We start from the raw sequence: 13,958 nt of genomic DNA on the forward strand, positions 1-13,958 counted from the left end.
TGAACTTTACTTACAAAACTGAGGCTTCTTTTTCCAATGGGGAAGATTACTGTACCTTAATTTTAAATGCAGTAGGATTCAACTTAGGGTCTGGTCTTGTAAGTTTTGGGGCGTATTCTGCCAAACAAGTCTGTGCTGAGTATTGCATTACTCACAGAGCAATATAGGACGCTCCCTACCCTTAGGGCTCAGCAAGGTGCTTTTACAACATTCCCTGTGTCTTCTGGCTTGGGAACTCAGGATGAGCTTGGCCCAGAGTACAGATATTCAGCTTGATGGTGAGTCATACACTCCTAAACTGCCAATTCATCAGTCAAATATTTATCGATGTCTTTGCTATGGAGAGATAAAATCTGATATGCTGTGAGAGAAGGAAAAAAAATGACAAGTTGTGCAGTTTTATTTGTCATTGCTGGGATTAGGGAAAAAAATAGCCTAGGATTCACGGTCACCGTGTGGTATGAAAATAAACTAATTTACACAATTCTGCTTAAGAGTTAATGTAACTTCTGTGCTTTAAGTTAGAAAAGGAGTTAGAAATTCACATCCTGTGCCTTGACATTACTTTCAGGGAATGACAGACGAAGTAAGCTTGGAGAAAATGGATTCTAAGCCATGTTTTTGCCCTTCCCATCAGCCTTGCAGGGATCTGCAGGGTCCTGGCTAAGCTGAGTGGTGGTAGGGCTGGCGTGGTAGTGCTCCCTTTGAGCCTCTCTGCCACAGCGTTGCACAGGGGGGAAAAATTGCCCTGGTGACAAACAAAAACATAGGCAGCCAGAGAGGGAGGAGGAATGTGTCTGAATTGCTGCCGAATACCTGCCACGCCGGCAGAGCCTGTGCTGTGCTCCAGCTGGCCAAGAAGCAGGTTTCAGCAACAGCTGGTGATGCTGCCACGCCGTCAGAAGAAAACCAGGTCGTACCTATCCCAACTCACCTTTTCGTAGGTACATGCATGAGGTTTCAAGCTAGGTACCTTTGCAGGTGTGAAAGCCTCTGTCAGGCGAGGGATTTGCTGGTCTTTCGAGCTGCTGATCTCCGGCGGAGGTGTATTTCCGTGGTCCAGGCTGGACCCTACATTTGGCACCTCCCTCTCCCAGAGCCGGAGGTGGGAGAGGCAGCATGTCTGCAGCCTGCTGTGCCAGGCAGGTACGGTCCTGGCAGACGGTCCCGTTGCTCCTGGTGATCAATACCGGTGGGAAAAAGCATGAGGATTTTCTGCGAATAGGTGTGGCAGGGTGCCTTGTGAAATCCTGCTTGCTCTAAAGGCCTCAGGTGTCTTAAGATGTCACCAGCGACTCTTAAATTTTTGCATGTTTTTAATGGTATTTAGAGCCAGACCGTGCAAGATGCAGATGTCTTTTGAGGTTTCCTGTCATCGTGCCTTAGTCTATGACTCGGCAGATGTGACTGGTTTGGTGAGGCCAAAACTGATCCTACTTAGAGCAGAGATATATGGGGAGAACCCAGTTGTGAAACTCTCGATAATTTCTGACACTTGCCTTCACCTTCGGGGTGGGGGGGGGGCGGGGAGAGGGGCAAAAAAGCCAGGTTATAGTATTTTAATTTCTGGTTATATTCTTACGGATATTGTGATTCGCCACCTTTTGCCATTGTGTGCCTGCGGGTTTTCAGGGGCACACACACCCAGCTGGCAGGCGATGGCAGGTAGGCGGTGGTTTCGTCCGGTGGTGTGTGCAGGCTGTGTGCTGGGAATGGCGATTCCAGGTCAGGTTTTTCTTCTGACTTGCCTACCCTGGGCATACCAGGTAATCCCTTCATGAATCTACTGCTTGTTCAAACAAGTTTGTGTGGAGGGGAGGGGGGAAGAAGAAGTGCTATTGTTTTGCTCTCCTTGAGTTATGGGAGTCGCTTGATACTTGGGATCTGCAAAAAGACCTTCTCGAAAGCTTTCTTTACTTTTTGAATGAAAAAAAAATTCTTTGAATTTTTAAAAGGCTAAATGGTTTGTGGATCAATCAGAAAATTTAACAAGGGTTATTCTAATTTGGTTTAAATTGGGTCTTTGGACCAAGAGTGTCCCATTTGTGCTTCCAAAGCTTTAAGGAGCTGTGAAGCCGCTGGAAGGCTCCGCGGAGCTGCTGGATGTGCTTCTGCGTGTCTCCTTCGCCCTGCTTCTCTAGGCGCTTATTGCCCCCCGGATAACACAGCAGCCTCTTGATGTGTACTAACAAAGGCGGAAACCAGAGCAGCCTCCACATTGCAGGCATTTGTACTGGGGGTGCGCAGGTCTTCAGCAGCAGGAGGCAAACGAGAAAGCAGAAGGTAGCTGGCTTTCTTCCTTGCCCCTCGGGTTCTGCAGTAGTGACGACTCGGTTGGGCCTGTAAGGGTGCAAGCCGAGTGTTTAGAGAGGATATATCATTTATTCAAAAACTCTCAGTTCGGAAATCTCTCAGCTGCTTGAATAGTGAGTGGCAGCAGTAGTCAGCCCTGCTGTGTTCCAGGGACATGGGCGCAGCTGGGTTTGCCGTGTCTGTCTCAACTCTCATAACTCATCACGTGGCCTCGAGAGCGTTTCTCAGTCCCATTTACAAAAAGCAGGAATAGTTATTTCTTGTTTCTGTAGAGCTGGGGGTCTTGTGAGCATCACTGGTACCACCTAACAGTTAAGTGCAATCCTAGTTCAGAAATTGAGAATTCACCGGTACGGTAACGGCTGAGTTTAGCTCCGGTGGGGTGTATTGCAGCGGGGGGATGTTGTCTGAGCTACCATCCTGCTCAGAGCCCGCTGGCAGCAGGGGTTGGGCTGTCCTCTCATTTCTCTGGGACAGCCAGAGCTTAGTATAGCAAGGGAGCAATGTGTTCTGCCTCCACGTGGAGCAAGCAGGGTGACTCCTGTACAGAATGATGACAACGTGAAGACGCTGTGCCTTTCCTAGGACTCTTCTGGCAGTGGCGAGATACAGGGCTACATTTTAAGATCCCAAATAACAGTGATTCTTCTGTGTTTTGAAGTATTCTCATAATTTTAAAACAAAGATGCTACCTCCTTTTGTTTTCCTTGTTCCTTGAATAGTTAATGACTATTGAAACTAAATAATTTTAATAAAGAACTCAGTTTAATAGTATCTTTTTGAAATTCATGAGTTGCCTTCAAAATAAGTGTCACAGTCTGAAATTTTGCGTTGTAGGAACAAATAGGTAGTTAAGGTCTGAAGTAGTCCAGGCTGTTTCACTCAGTGCTGTTCTGCGGGGTCTACAAAACCAAAGCAGTACAGCACGTAGTAAGATTCTTGCAAGTGCATGTATTTATTAGTAGGAGTCCCTGCACTCTTGTGTTACAAATCCTGCTAAAGACCAAGCTCCAGTTCTTTCCCTTTCTGCTGGAATGGTTGAAAACGTACACTGTATTTACAGGGATGCAGTAAAACAAGTGAAAAACCGGTCCATATTTTCACTGTGTGGTGTTCCTACAGTGTTTGGTACAGCAGGATCCTATTCACAGGTTCGAGCTTTAGATGCTGCCAGAGGTAAAATCAAATCAAATTGTTATCATAGCAGCAGTAGTTGTAACAATGACCAAACATTACTTCAATCTCATTCAGTTTCATGTAAACAAAATCAGATGAAGCAAGAGAGACACATTGACAGAATACCATCTGTAGTAGTCCACTTAATCTGTGTCCTGTGAGGATTGTTGGGGTCCTACATCTTTCTGAGGGATGTAAATGTATTTTTATATAGGATCTAGATTACATGGTTGCTCTTTGAAAATCCAGCTTCGTTCTAGCCTCCACGTTATGATGCTATGTAGGATGTTCAGGGGTTAGGGTTTGCCTCGGTTTCTTTAGTCCAGTATTTTTTTTTTTTTCCTTATGCCGTTGTGTTGGATATGGTTTTCCTTTGGTCGGCTGTTTCCTTCTGCCTCAACGTTGGACGTCTGCTTACTCTGCATTGGGGTTTCTGCTTTGATCTACTCATTCCCATTAAAGGCCTGTTGGCTTCAATAAAAGGAATATTACACTGAAGGCCTTTGAAGCTGCTTATGAAATACTCTCCTGTCACATGGGTGAAAAGTATTGAAGATGTGTCCATGTGAGATTGTGCTAATGCCATCTGATGTATCAACCAATATACACTGAGGTATTGTCTTGCTAAGTATTTTTATTTTTTACATTCAGAGATTGATTTATGCCCTTCTTGAGTATATTTGTACAGCTAAATCCTCTTCAGATTTAAAGTCTTTGCATCCTGTTGACTTGGTGGAGCTATGCCATCAAACATCAGCTCCTGTACTGGCATCTGCTGTCTCTGGGTATGCCCCATAACCCAGCGTAGCTCCGTTTGACCAGCTGACGGTTTTGAAAGCCATTAGCTCTCCTAGCGTCATCAGCTACCTTTAACAGGCCACTGCCTTGTCACCCCTTATCCTAGTATTGATCTTGGCATTTTGACTAGCAAAACAGTTAGTTGTTCAACAACAAAGCTGACATCCAAGGTGCTAAAAGCAGCATTGATTAAGCGTTGTGCTCTTTTCTGGTTTCAGTTTGTACTGCTCCAGCTTCTGCCATTATTTTGGTTATGTCTTTATCTACTAGATTCGAGAGCCTTAAATACTTGCTGCTTCCTTCTTGTGAAGGTCCCCACGAACTGTAAACAAGTAACTTGTAGATCTTTATTTGGAGATCTAAATAGTGTCACTTAAGCCTCCCACTTCAAGGCTTCTGCTCCTACCTTTGAAACAGTTTTGTGCATCTATATTAAACCATCTTCGGTTTTCCAAATTTATTATTATTTGGACAGTAATTCTGGATGTGGTATTCTAACATCATTAGGATGAACACAAAATACTTGTAATTCTACTTTTTCTGTCTTTTAAATTGTTTTAGTAGTTTGATTTATTTGATAATAGCTTTTCTTCACAATTTCTTAGCGTGTTAACTATGACAGCCGTTGTTTAGACCTCCTCTCAGTGTGAAGTAATGCCTTTGAGGTCAGGGAAGTTACACTGAAGCCAGTGGAGATAAGCTGATTTATTACAGTAGAATTCTGGTCCCCGTCTATAGTTCTTTTGGCTTTAATGCATATCCAGCATTTATAGCTGTCAGGAGACGACTGAAGAAGTGACTGAAGAAAAAATATTCTTCTGATGTTCTAAAAAGAGAAAATTGCTTGGAAGGTTCCTCTCTCTTGTTCATTATGTTTCATTCATGAGAATAATTGTGGGTATAATTAGATGTAAATTTTAGATGCAGTCAGATACTTCTAGATCCAAACACAACAGCAATGCCTAAGGAGAAGGAATGATTTAGAGAAGGAAGCTGAGAGGAAGCCTGGAACAAAATCAGACCCATATGTTATTTTTCACAATTGTTTTCTTTAAGCTGTTTCCAAGATATACAGGGGTGCATAGCACAGTAGGGCGCAGCATTTGTGCAGCCAAAGGGTCACAGTGAAAGCCAGGAGTTGCATGTGTACAGCTTGTTTTAAGTCACCCAGTGATTCTCCAGTCCTGTCTCTGTGTCTTTGAGGGTCTGCTCCCAGGTATTGAGGGCAGCTGGTGAAAAGTTGCTCAGACTTTTTCCACTTGTTCAAGAAGAGCTGATAGGAGAATGGCAGGCTGCTGAAGCACCCACTGCGCACACTGCAGAAGAGCTCTGAAAAATACACCGTTGAACGTTTCTCACCACTGCAGTGATTTTCCCAAGGACAGCTCTGCCAGGTTTTTTACATTGTCACCGTTCCCGTTGCGAAGGATGGTCAAGAGTCTGTTGAAGTCAGCGGAAAGATTTCCATTGAATCCAGACGGCTTGCTGGCTCTGAGCTGGACAGGTTTGCACCGATAGTCTTTTTGATGTTCGTGTTGTATGGAAGACTTGGGCCTTCAGTGATTTGTAATGGAAAAGGTTACCTACTGTGAGCACAGGAGTTAGAAAACTAGGCAAGGCTTGGAAGCATCTTAGGTTTTTACTGTCTCTTAGTAGTGGTTTATTTTAGTTTCACTGGCAAGTGCTTTGGTTTGGGAGCTGCCTGGGCTTGCTTGGGAGCTCTGATTCCATCAGCAAGGAATGGTTCCTTGCTTGAAGCACCTCACCCACATTCAACTAGCAGTGGCTTGCTTTGGTGGCTGAATCCCAAATGCTGGAAAAGCAGCCTTCTGGTGGTAGGGATGCAGTAGATGATGTGTAAGACAACAGTAATGACCCCGTTATCTATCTAGGCTTCTTCCCCCACTAGTGTCTTGAGTTCTGGAGTTTTACTTGGAACACCCAAACTCCACTTTATTTATTTGTAAGAAAGCACGTCCTCTACCTCCAGCCCCTACATCTGTTTTTGTAGTAGTGTGTGCAACTTGCAATGCCTTTTTAAGAGACTGCACTAGCTTCATCCATTTCCACTGATAAAAGGGCCCTTCATACGCTTGTGTGGACTTGTGTGCTCATGTGCTTGCGTAGCAGAGGATCCCACTTTCCTTTTATGCTCTGACATTCGATGGCTGGTGTGATAACACGTACGGTAACATCATGCAAAGACTGCGTTCTAATGTATTGACTTTAACAAAGATTGTGGATAATTTATTCTCACTGTAATACTGCCAAAGTTTTGCCTATCAAAGCTACACATACCTGTATTGGAAGAAAACCTTTCTCCTTTATGGTGTGCCAGTTTCCACCTTCTGCTTGGTCCTGTGGTGAAGTCAGTCCGCGCCTGCTGTTACAGAATTATAAAGTGGCTCTGCCATCATGGAATGGGCATTAAAAGTTCATAGTTAAATTATGCAGGAGGGCCGGATAAAGCGTATGTGTCTCTGTGAAGCTTAAAGAGATTGATTAATCCATGTAACTTCCCTTAGCTGTTGGGAATTTGTGTTTCTCTTGTCTCTTCAAAATGTGTGACTAATCTGTACTTACTTCTTCTTCTCCCCCACAACAGTCAGAATGGGACCTGTACAGTGTCCAGACGCCAGAACACCATCCAGGAGCTTTTGCAAAACTGTTCGGATTGCCTGATGCGAGCTGAGCTCATAGTACAACCCGTGAGTGCTTCTTGTTCTTCTTATCAAAAGTGATTATGAATATTACAGGGAATGAATGCTGTGTTGTTATCTGGACTCACAGGCTCTGCTTCTTCATCTCCTTTCTCCCCTTTCAGCTGTTTGTGTGAGGCAGCTGGGAGTGGAAGAGCGCACTGCCTTCCTATGTCTCCCTCCTTTGTCTGCACTCAGTGTTCAGGAAAACTGATTGAAATGCATCTGATTAAGAAAAGGGGGACTTCTTGATTTTTAAAAAAAACCCTCACCCTTCAAACAGATTCTACTGCATCGTATTTTTCAGTTTTAGATGGAGGCCACTGCCAGTGTAAATAGCTATTAATAATGTTATGACCACTTATAGTCTCTTACTGTGTCCTGTACAATATCATCATCATTTTCTGGGCCATAACGAACCTGAACCACCATAGGAAAAACTTTCATTACCTTTATTTTATTTTTCCAGATGATTCCTGAAGAAGTATGTGAAACTAGATTAAAGTCTTCTTGACTGTTTCATACCAAATGCATAGAGATGATCTTTGCTGTACGCTGCACTGATACAAACCCATAGTGCCTGGGGGTGGGTTACTCGCTGACGCTAGGTTCAGTCCTGGCGGACATGGGATGCCCTCTGTTCCTGCTAAAGTCAGAGGAGGTGCAGGGTGGTGAGTGCATCCTGCTGTTGAGGCCACTGCGATTCAAAAAACATTTACAGTTCTGGCAGTAGATGGGATTTAATGCACACTTTTGGACTCTTTGTGGACAGAAAATTTGTTCAGGAATGAACTCTGTGGTTAGTAGTTTATTTCCTTTTCAGAGATACAGCACGTGTGAGCATGTTTATATAAAAATCAATGCCAGAGTAAATACTGCCTCTTGTTAAGGATTAATATTATTCCAGTGAAGTTAAAAGAAAGTGATGTTTAGTTCCAGCTTGGTGCCACAACATGCGTTGCTTACTTTTTTCCTTTTCTTTTCTTTCTGAGGGACAAAGTAATGAGGTCCATCAACATTTTGTTTCAAAATCAAATCACAGCTGGGTTATGTTTTGTTCAGCATGGCTGTGTCAGTGTGGCATGAGATCAAAAAGTCATGTCTTCCTGCTCGAAGCACTGTGACCATACTGTGGTCCACCACACTGAGAGGGTGTATGGAGAATTTGCCTAGACTCTGGGCGATAAGGTGGGATGCAAATGTGACTGGGCATGGAGCTGGTCCCAGGCAGACAGGATGCAGTCTATGTTTTTGCAGGGGAGGAGCACTGTCTGTAAGTCTTAGAACCTCAGGGAAACTTCTGAAAAATCAGGAGCAATATCCACCAACTCCCACTAGGACAAAGTGTTTACTTCTCACCCTCTGAACACCAAAGCATAAGGTCTTGAAAACTTAGCACACTGTGTGATGCCTTGGCTCTGCTGAAATAAACATCAGTCAGGATATGCTGTTCTTTATGGAAAGGTTTGGTTGGTATTATGTTTTAATAATTTTCTTTTACATTTTGTTTGTAATAAGGACTTTCCAATGACTGTGGATCCTTTGTTGATTGGCCTTCTGCCAGTTAAAACTTGACAATCAGAGACCTAGCAGTTGAAACCTATCATGCTTCTTAAAAATAATTGGTCCTCATAGCATCTCTTTTAAAACAACCAAGCTGGGGCTTAGGTGATAAATATTAATTTAAACACCCATCTCTCTCTCTCTCTCTCTCTCACTCTCTTTCTCCCCCCCTCCCCCCAGGAATTGAAATATGGAGATGGTGTCCAGATTAGAGGGAACAGAGATCTGGAAGAGTGTTTTGCGCAGGCAAATGACCAAATGGATATCCTGGATGGGCTCATCAGAGAGATGAGGCAGATGGGCCAGCCCTGTGACATGTATCAGAAAAGGTATTGCCAGGGAAGGGCTGGGGGAGGGCACGTGGCTGATACAAGTTTGTGGTGTCTCACGTGCTCACCTTCCGTGGTGTTGCAGCATGTGACAGAAATCAGTCAGGTTTGTTTGGGGCATGGAGTAATTACTTGCAGTAATATATTTCTTACAGAATTTCACGCCTCAGTTGTCCCCATGAAATTTTAGTCAATATATTTTTTCCACAGCCTGTACTTCCAGCACTTTGTTTTGAATGCTTGGTGGTCCAGTGGGAGAGGTGAATCGCGTTGTTTCCATGTTTTCTGGTTGTTTTTGTTATAGACGCTAACTGGTTCCTTCCCTTTCAGGCTGCTTCAACTTCAAGAGCAAATGCGTGCCCTGTACAAAGCCATCAGTGTTCCTCGTGCCAGGAGGGCCAGCTCCAAAGGCGGTGGTTGCTACTCCTCTCAGAGTGGCTCAGGCTGGGATGAGTACACGAAACGTGTCACAAGTGAATGTTTAAACTGGATGAGGCAGCAGAAGGTAAATCTGTGCAAAACCCAGAGACAATGCTAAGACTTGGTGTTGTTTATGAACGTCACCTTGCATGCAGTAATGTTTTGGGTGCCAGTAGAAAATTAAAAGTACACGTGAATGCTCATATATTATTCCAAGTTCCTCTTTTTTTTTTTTTTTTTTTTTTTATTTGCAGTATTGTACATGTAGTGAATTTCCACTGAAACAGGAACATGAACTTGGGGTCTTCTTTTGCAGAGGAAAAAGTGTGGAAGTTAGATTTGAAAGCTAAATGAGACACAGCTGTAAACATAACAAAAGGCACTGGCATGTTTGCGTTAGAGATTATTACGCTCGATATTTCCTTCCTTCCTTCCACAGATTTCCTTTATGATTCATATTTGTCTTAACCCTTTACACAGATAGGACCAGCTTCACAGATTCAACCATTGCCCAGTATTTTGCAGTTGTTCTCCCCCTCTCATCTATCCGTATCACAGTGGGAGCCAGAAGGTAGAGCTGATTGCCACAGGACTTGACTTTCAGAAGTCACTGCTGAAATACCAACTTCAGCATTTTCATGTCTGTCTTATCTATCTGTTGCATGCCCAGAATAAATTTGCCTATGCACAGCTGTTGATGATGTAACGTGGAGTAGAAGACACATGTTGAGAGCCTGTAGCCTGTTTTTGTGCTGCTGAAGTGAAAGTTGTGTGTTTGTGGTTGGACAGCCCTTTCTGAGAGACATGTAGGGAGGCTGAAGTTATACTTTGCAGACTCCGTGTAAATTGAAATTGCGTTATTTTTATCTCTCTTTATTAGGCTGTTGCTTAGTAATCCTGTCATTGTTATCTGCTTATGGTGTTTGCCAGGTGGCTGCTATGCAAACCAGATGAGGCGAGAGCTCTGTACAATTCCCGTACTTTTATGTGAGTGCTAGTCATAGTCTAGTCTTTCAGTGCCCTCCCATAGCGTGGCATGTTTTAGAGGAAGAAGGGGAGGTGGAGATGCACTCCTTGAGTGGTAACATATATAAACATCGTGCCAGGAGAGCAACAGCAGATATGATTGCTCTACACACACTGTGGGAAAGTAGGCTAGTTGTCAGACCTGCCATGATTTGAGGAGTGATGTTGGACGGACACTGGGCACGCTTCCAGTGATGAAGGACCGTGAACATGCTGCACCTCCCCGGCACGCCATGTGACGCCCTGCTCAGGGACCCCTCGCTAAGCACCGAGAGCATAAGCAAGTGCTTTGTAACTGTGTTCCCACACAGAAGCTCCTGTGAAAGTAAAAGGCTTGCTTAGTCTCCCTTCTTCAATCTCTAAGGCAAAGCTGAGGTGGGGCCAGTAAGCACTTAGCTCCCCGTTCGGCTTTTGAGGATTTTTAGGGAAAAGTTATTTTGAACTTTTGACCGTGCCTCTTCTTCCCACCGTGCCTCACTGTGTCTCATTACCTGCTCACATTGGGACCAGGATAATGTTTCCCCTAGTAACTGGTGAGATGTGGGAAAAAGGTCTGAGCAGCTGTGGTTTTCTGCTGGTGTTTGTGTTTTCTGTCTGGATGGTTTGCTGACAGGAGAATCAGGTGGTAGGAGGGTTGGTCAAATTTCCAGTACAGAATCAGGGAAAGTGCAGTGAAATCCAGACAGCCTTTGTTCGCATGCTGGCAGCCAGCCAGGACTGCTGCTGTTGCTACAGACTCTTTAGACTCTTTAAATATAATAAAAAGGGTCAAAGTCCTGTAACTTTTAGATGGCTGAATGCAAAATGGTTTTGTTTCTTGGATCGTTTTCAACACTGCCTTTGAACCCCTACGCTTGAGTGTGGTTCGGGCTTTATTGTCATCTGTTGACTCATAGAGATTTGGCTCCAGGCTGGTAATTACCGAATTCGGTCCCAACCCAAGATTAAGATACCTATTTCTTTACTGTGCGCGTGCGCAGACAGGCATTCAGAGACAGAGTGTGTCTTTACAGCATAAAAGATGATTTGGAGTTTGAGGAGCTGAATTGTGAATTCAGTGGCTTTTAATACTTGAAAATAATAAAACAAAGAACTGCAGTCAGATAGTTTTCAGGGTAGTAATTATCCAGGTGTATTGCTGCTTTTCAGAGGCTGTTCCTAGAGATTTTCACTCGGCATCCTACAATAAATGTTGCCAAAATACAAGACAAACAACACGTTCTATAATCATTTCAGTTTATCTTCTGTTTTTTCATTTAGTTTGACTGCATTTAACTGAAGTTATGGGAGTTTACATGGGCGTAATTAAAATGGAAATGTAGTGTACTGGGCTACAGAACTTGACTCTGGGTATTTTCACATGAATTGCATGAATAGCATTGTTTGGTAAAGCCACAATTTGTTTTGAGAGTGGTAAGAGTGTAACTATACAAGAACAGTTTGGTCCAAAGAAAACAGATGAAAATACACTACTGAGTGTGCTTCGTCTAGTCTAATTTTAAGCAACTTAAATATTTTCCCTACTTTGTTTTTTCTACTTTGGGAGCCTGTCACACAGTTTAAGAAATGACAATTTTAAGAAATTGTAACCCCCTATTCTGAACTTCCCTGTGTTCGGTTTTACTCTCTACTGCATAGTCATGTTTCCTTCAGTTCAGTTCCTTTATGCTCCAGTTTAGATAATAATGTTGGAAATGAAAGTACAAATACTGTCTCTTTTTCCTAGGCTGAAATGGAGCTAGTGAAATGGGGGTTTGATGCAGCATCCATCGAGCAACAAATTGGTGACCATAGGAGGACTCACAATGCCATTGGAGACTATCGCTGGCACCTGGACAAAGTCAAAACAGATCTGGTAATTACTGTCTTCCCTTATGCGTTGCTTAGTCTAGATTTATATCATTGGCTTGCCGGTGTTCTGCTACAAAAAGGAATACTGAATAGCTCAGTTTCTCTTCAGAAAGCACAGGTATCATGATAGCAACCACTTTGAACCCTAATATTTATTATTTCATGATTATTTTATGTTCCACTTCTTTCCCCGGAATTTTAAGATTAAAAATTAGTAGCTATTTAACATTTTGTTGTTGTGTACCAAGGCTGGCAAATAAATATTGCAACATTTTTTGTGAGAAGAATGGCTAAGAATGATTATTCTCACTTTCTGTCTAGCTACATTAAACAAGAAAGTGAAAAGATAAGGTGGGTGCTTAGCTACAGCCTTGAGTAATGAGGGGATTTCTGTGAAAAATGCCCAAATTCTGGGCTAGGCTTAGAGCTTTTATTAGGTGTGGGCTTTTTTGTGGATTTTTTTTTGCCCTTTTTTTGCCCCTCTGAGGCTTCTGTTCCCCTCTGGATTTTGTGATTGGAATAAGGATGACACTGAAAATGCAGGGGTTAACGTCCTCTCCTATCAGCTCAGCAGCTAGGTATAGGGGAGAGTAGGCTTACTTCATTCCCATTCTTCTTTTCTGTTAATTGCTCACATGGACAGGAGGAGAGAGAGTTGGATATAAAGAAAAGGCACTTCGTTCTGGAGCTCTGATCTCTCAGCCAAGCTGAAGAGTGGAAGGGGTTACTCCCTTTGCCCTTCTGCTTCAGATGGCATGGGTGATAGTCTGGCCCTATGGAATACCAGTTCCAAGGTTGTGCAGGTTCCCAGTCATAAGAAATGGCAATAAAAACTGGATCCTCCTGATCACATCATAGTTTACACTATAATTTCCAAATCTATATAGTTTACACTTCATAATCTCCAAAGCTAGCTCTAGGACTAGCTGATTCCCCACAGCTGTCTAGGAGTTTGGTAGAGAAAGAGATCCAATTTTGGGAGCTGTTTTGGCATTACAGGGGTTATGTGCAACCTTGCTTATGTACTAAGCATCCCTGAGGAAAATAAGTTTGTCGAAACCTTGATTTTATACTTCTTGTGGTCCTCCAGTGGTGCAGATCTGCTACTCACCTATGTCTCTCTCAGGCATTTGCAGGTTACCACCTGTAGTTATAACATTATCATACTGACACTGTAAAGGAAATATCAGCAAATAGGCAACTTGTAAAATGCTCACTAAATACTTGCTGTTTCTGTTTCAGCGGGAGAAGGCTGCAGTTCATCAGCTGGAGGAAGAATATGAAGGATTGCTGGTGAGCATGAGATGTGTTCATGTCTGATAAGCTCTATGATGGATGCTCTTTTTGCTTTACTAACACTGGTGTCATAGTCCAGGGACATTTCAGGTTTCAACAGAGTGACAGATAGATATTTAAGTAATTCTATTCAGCAGTAAACTGTCAGTGCTTTGTAGTTTCTATAAGGTTCAGTTGGAGTCATGAACTTGAGATTAATTCATTACCTGGTGCATAATTGACTTACCCTCACGAGGAAGTTTCTAGTTTGCACCTGGCGAAGGGAGTTGCTCACTAAGCAGATGAAGGGTAGAACTCTACCTCCGTAGTGCGACTAAATGTAGCAATGGAGTTAGTCTATATATGAAGCTTAAAAAGTTACTTAAAGGTGGGATTAGAACCAAATTCTGCGTAGGGCTGTGCATCTTCTCTGCTTTGGATCTTCATGTGAAACACAGTGAAAATCTTATGCAAATGGTAGATTTAACCCTTGGGATTGGAAGCTGAT

At 43.1% G+C, this 13,958-nt stretch overlaps 1 protein-coding gene across 1 annotated transcript in view; it reads left to right on the forward strand.

Moving 5' to 3' along the window:
* The window catches only part of DSP (desmoplakin), a gene marked incomplete at both ends in the record, with an annotated part of 38,430 nt that overhangs the window by 2,518 nt on the left and 21,954 nt on the right, over positions 1-13,958 (forward strand). Inside the window, 5 exons of the mRNA XM_082310325.1 lie at positions 6,893-6,995; positions 8,730-8,878; positions 9,209-9,383; positions 12,051-12,179; positions 13,418-13,468. Coding sequence (XP_082166451.1) covers positions 6,893-6,995; positions 8,730-8,878; positions 9,209-9,383; positions 12,051-12,179; positions 13,418-13,468 — 607 coding nt within the window. The remainder of the gene's footprint in view (positions 1-6,892; positions 6,996-8,729; positions 8,879-9,208; positions 9,384-12,050; positions 12,180-13,417; positions 13,469-13,958) is intronic.

The sequence above is a fragment of the Platalea leucorodia genome, assembly GCF_965183815.1.
Source record: "Platalea leucorodia genome assembly, chromosome: 1".
In the NCBI taxonomy this organism is placed as follows: domain Eukaryota; kingdom Metazoa; phylum Chordata; class Aves; order Pelecaniformes; family Threskiornithidae; genus Platalea; species Platalea leucorodia.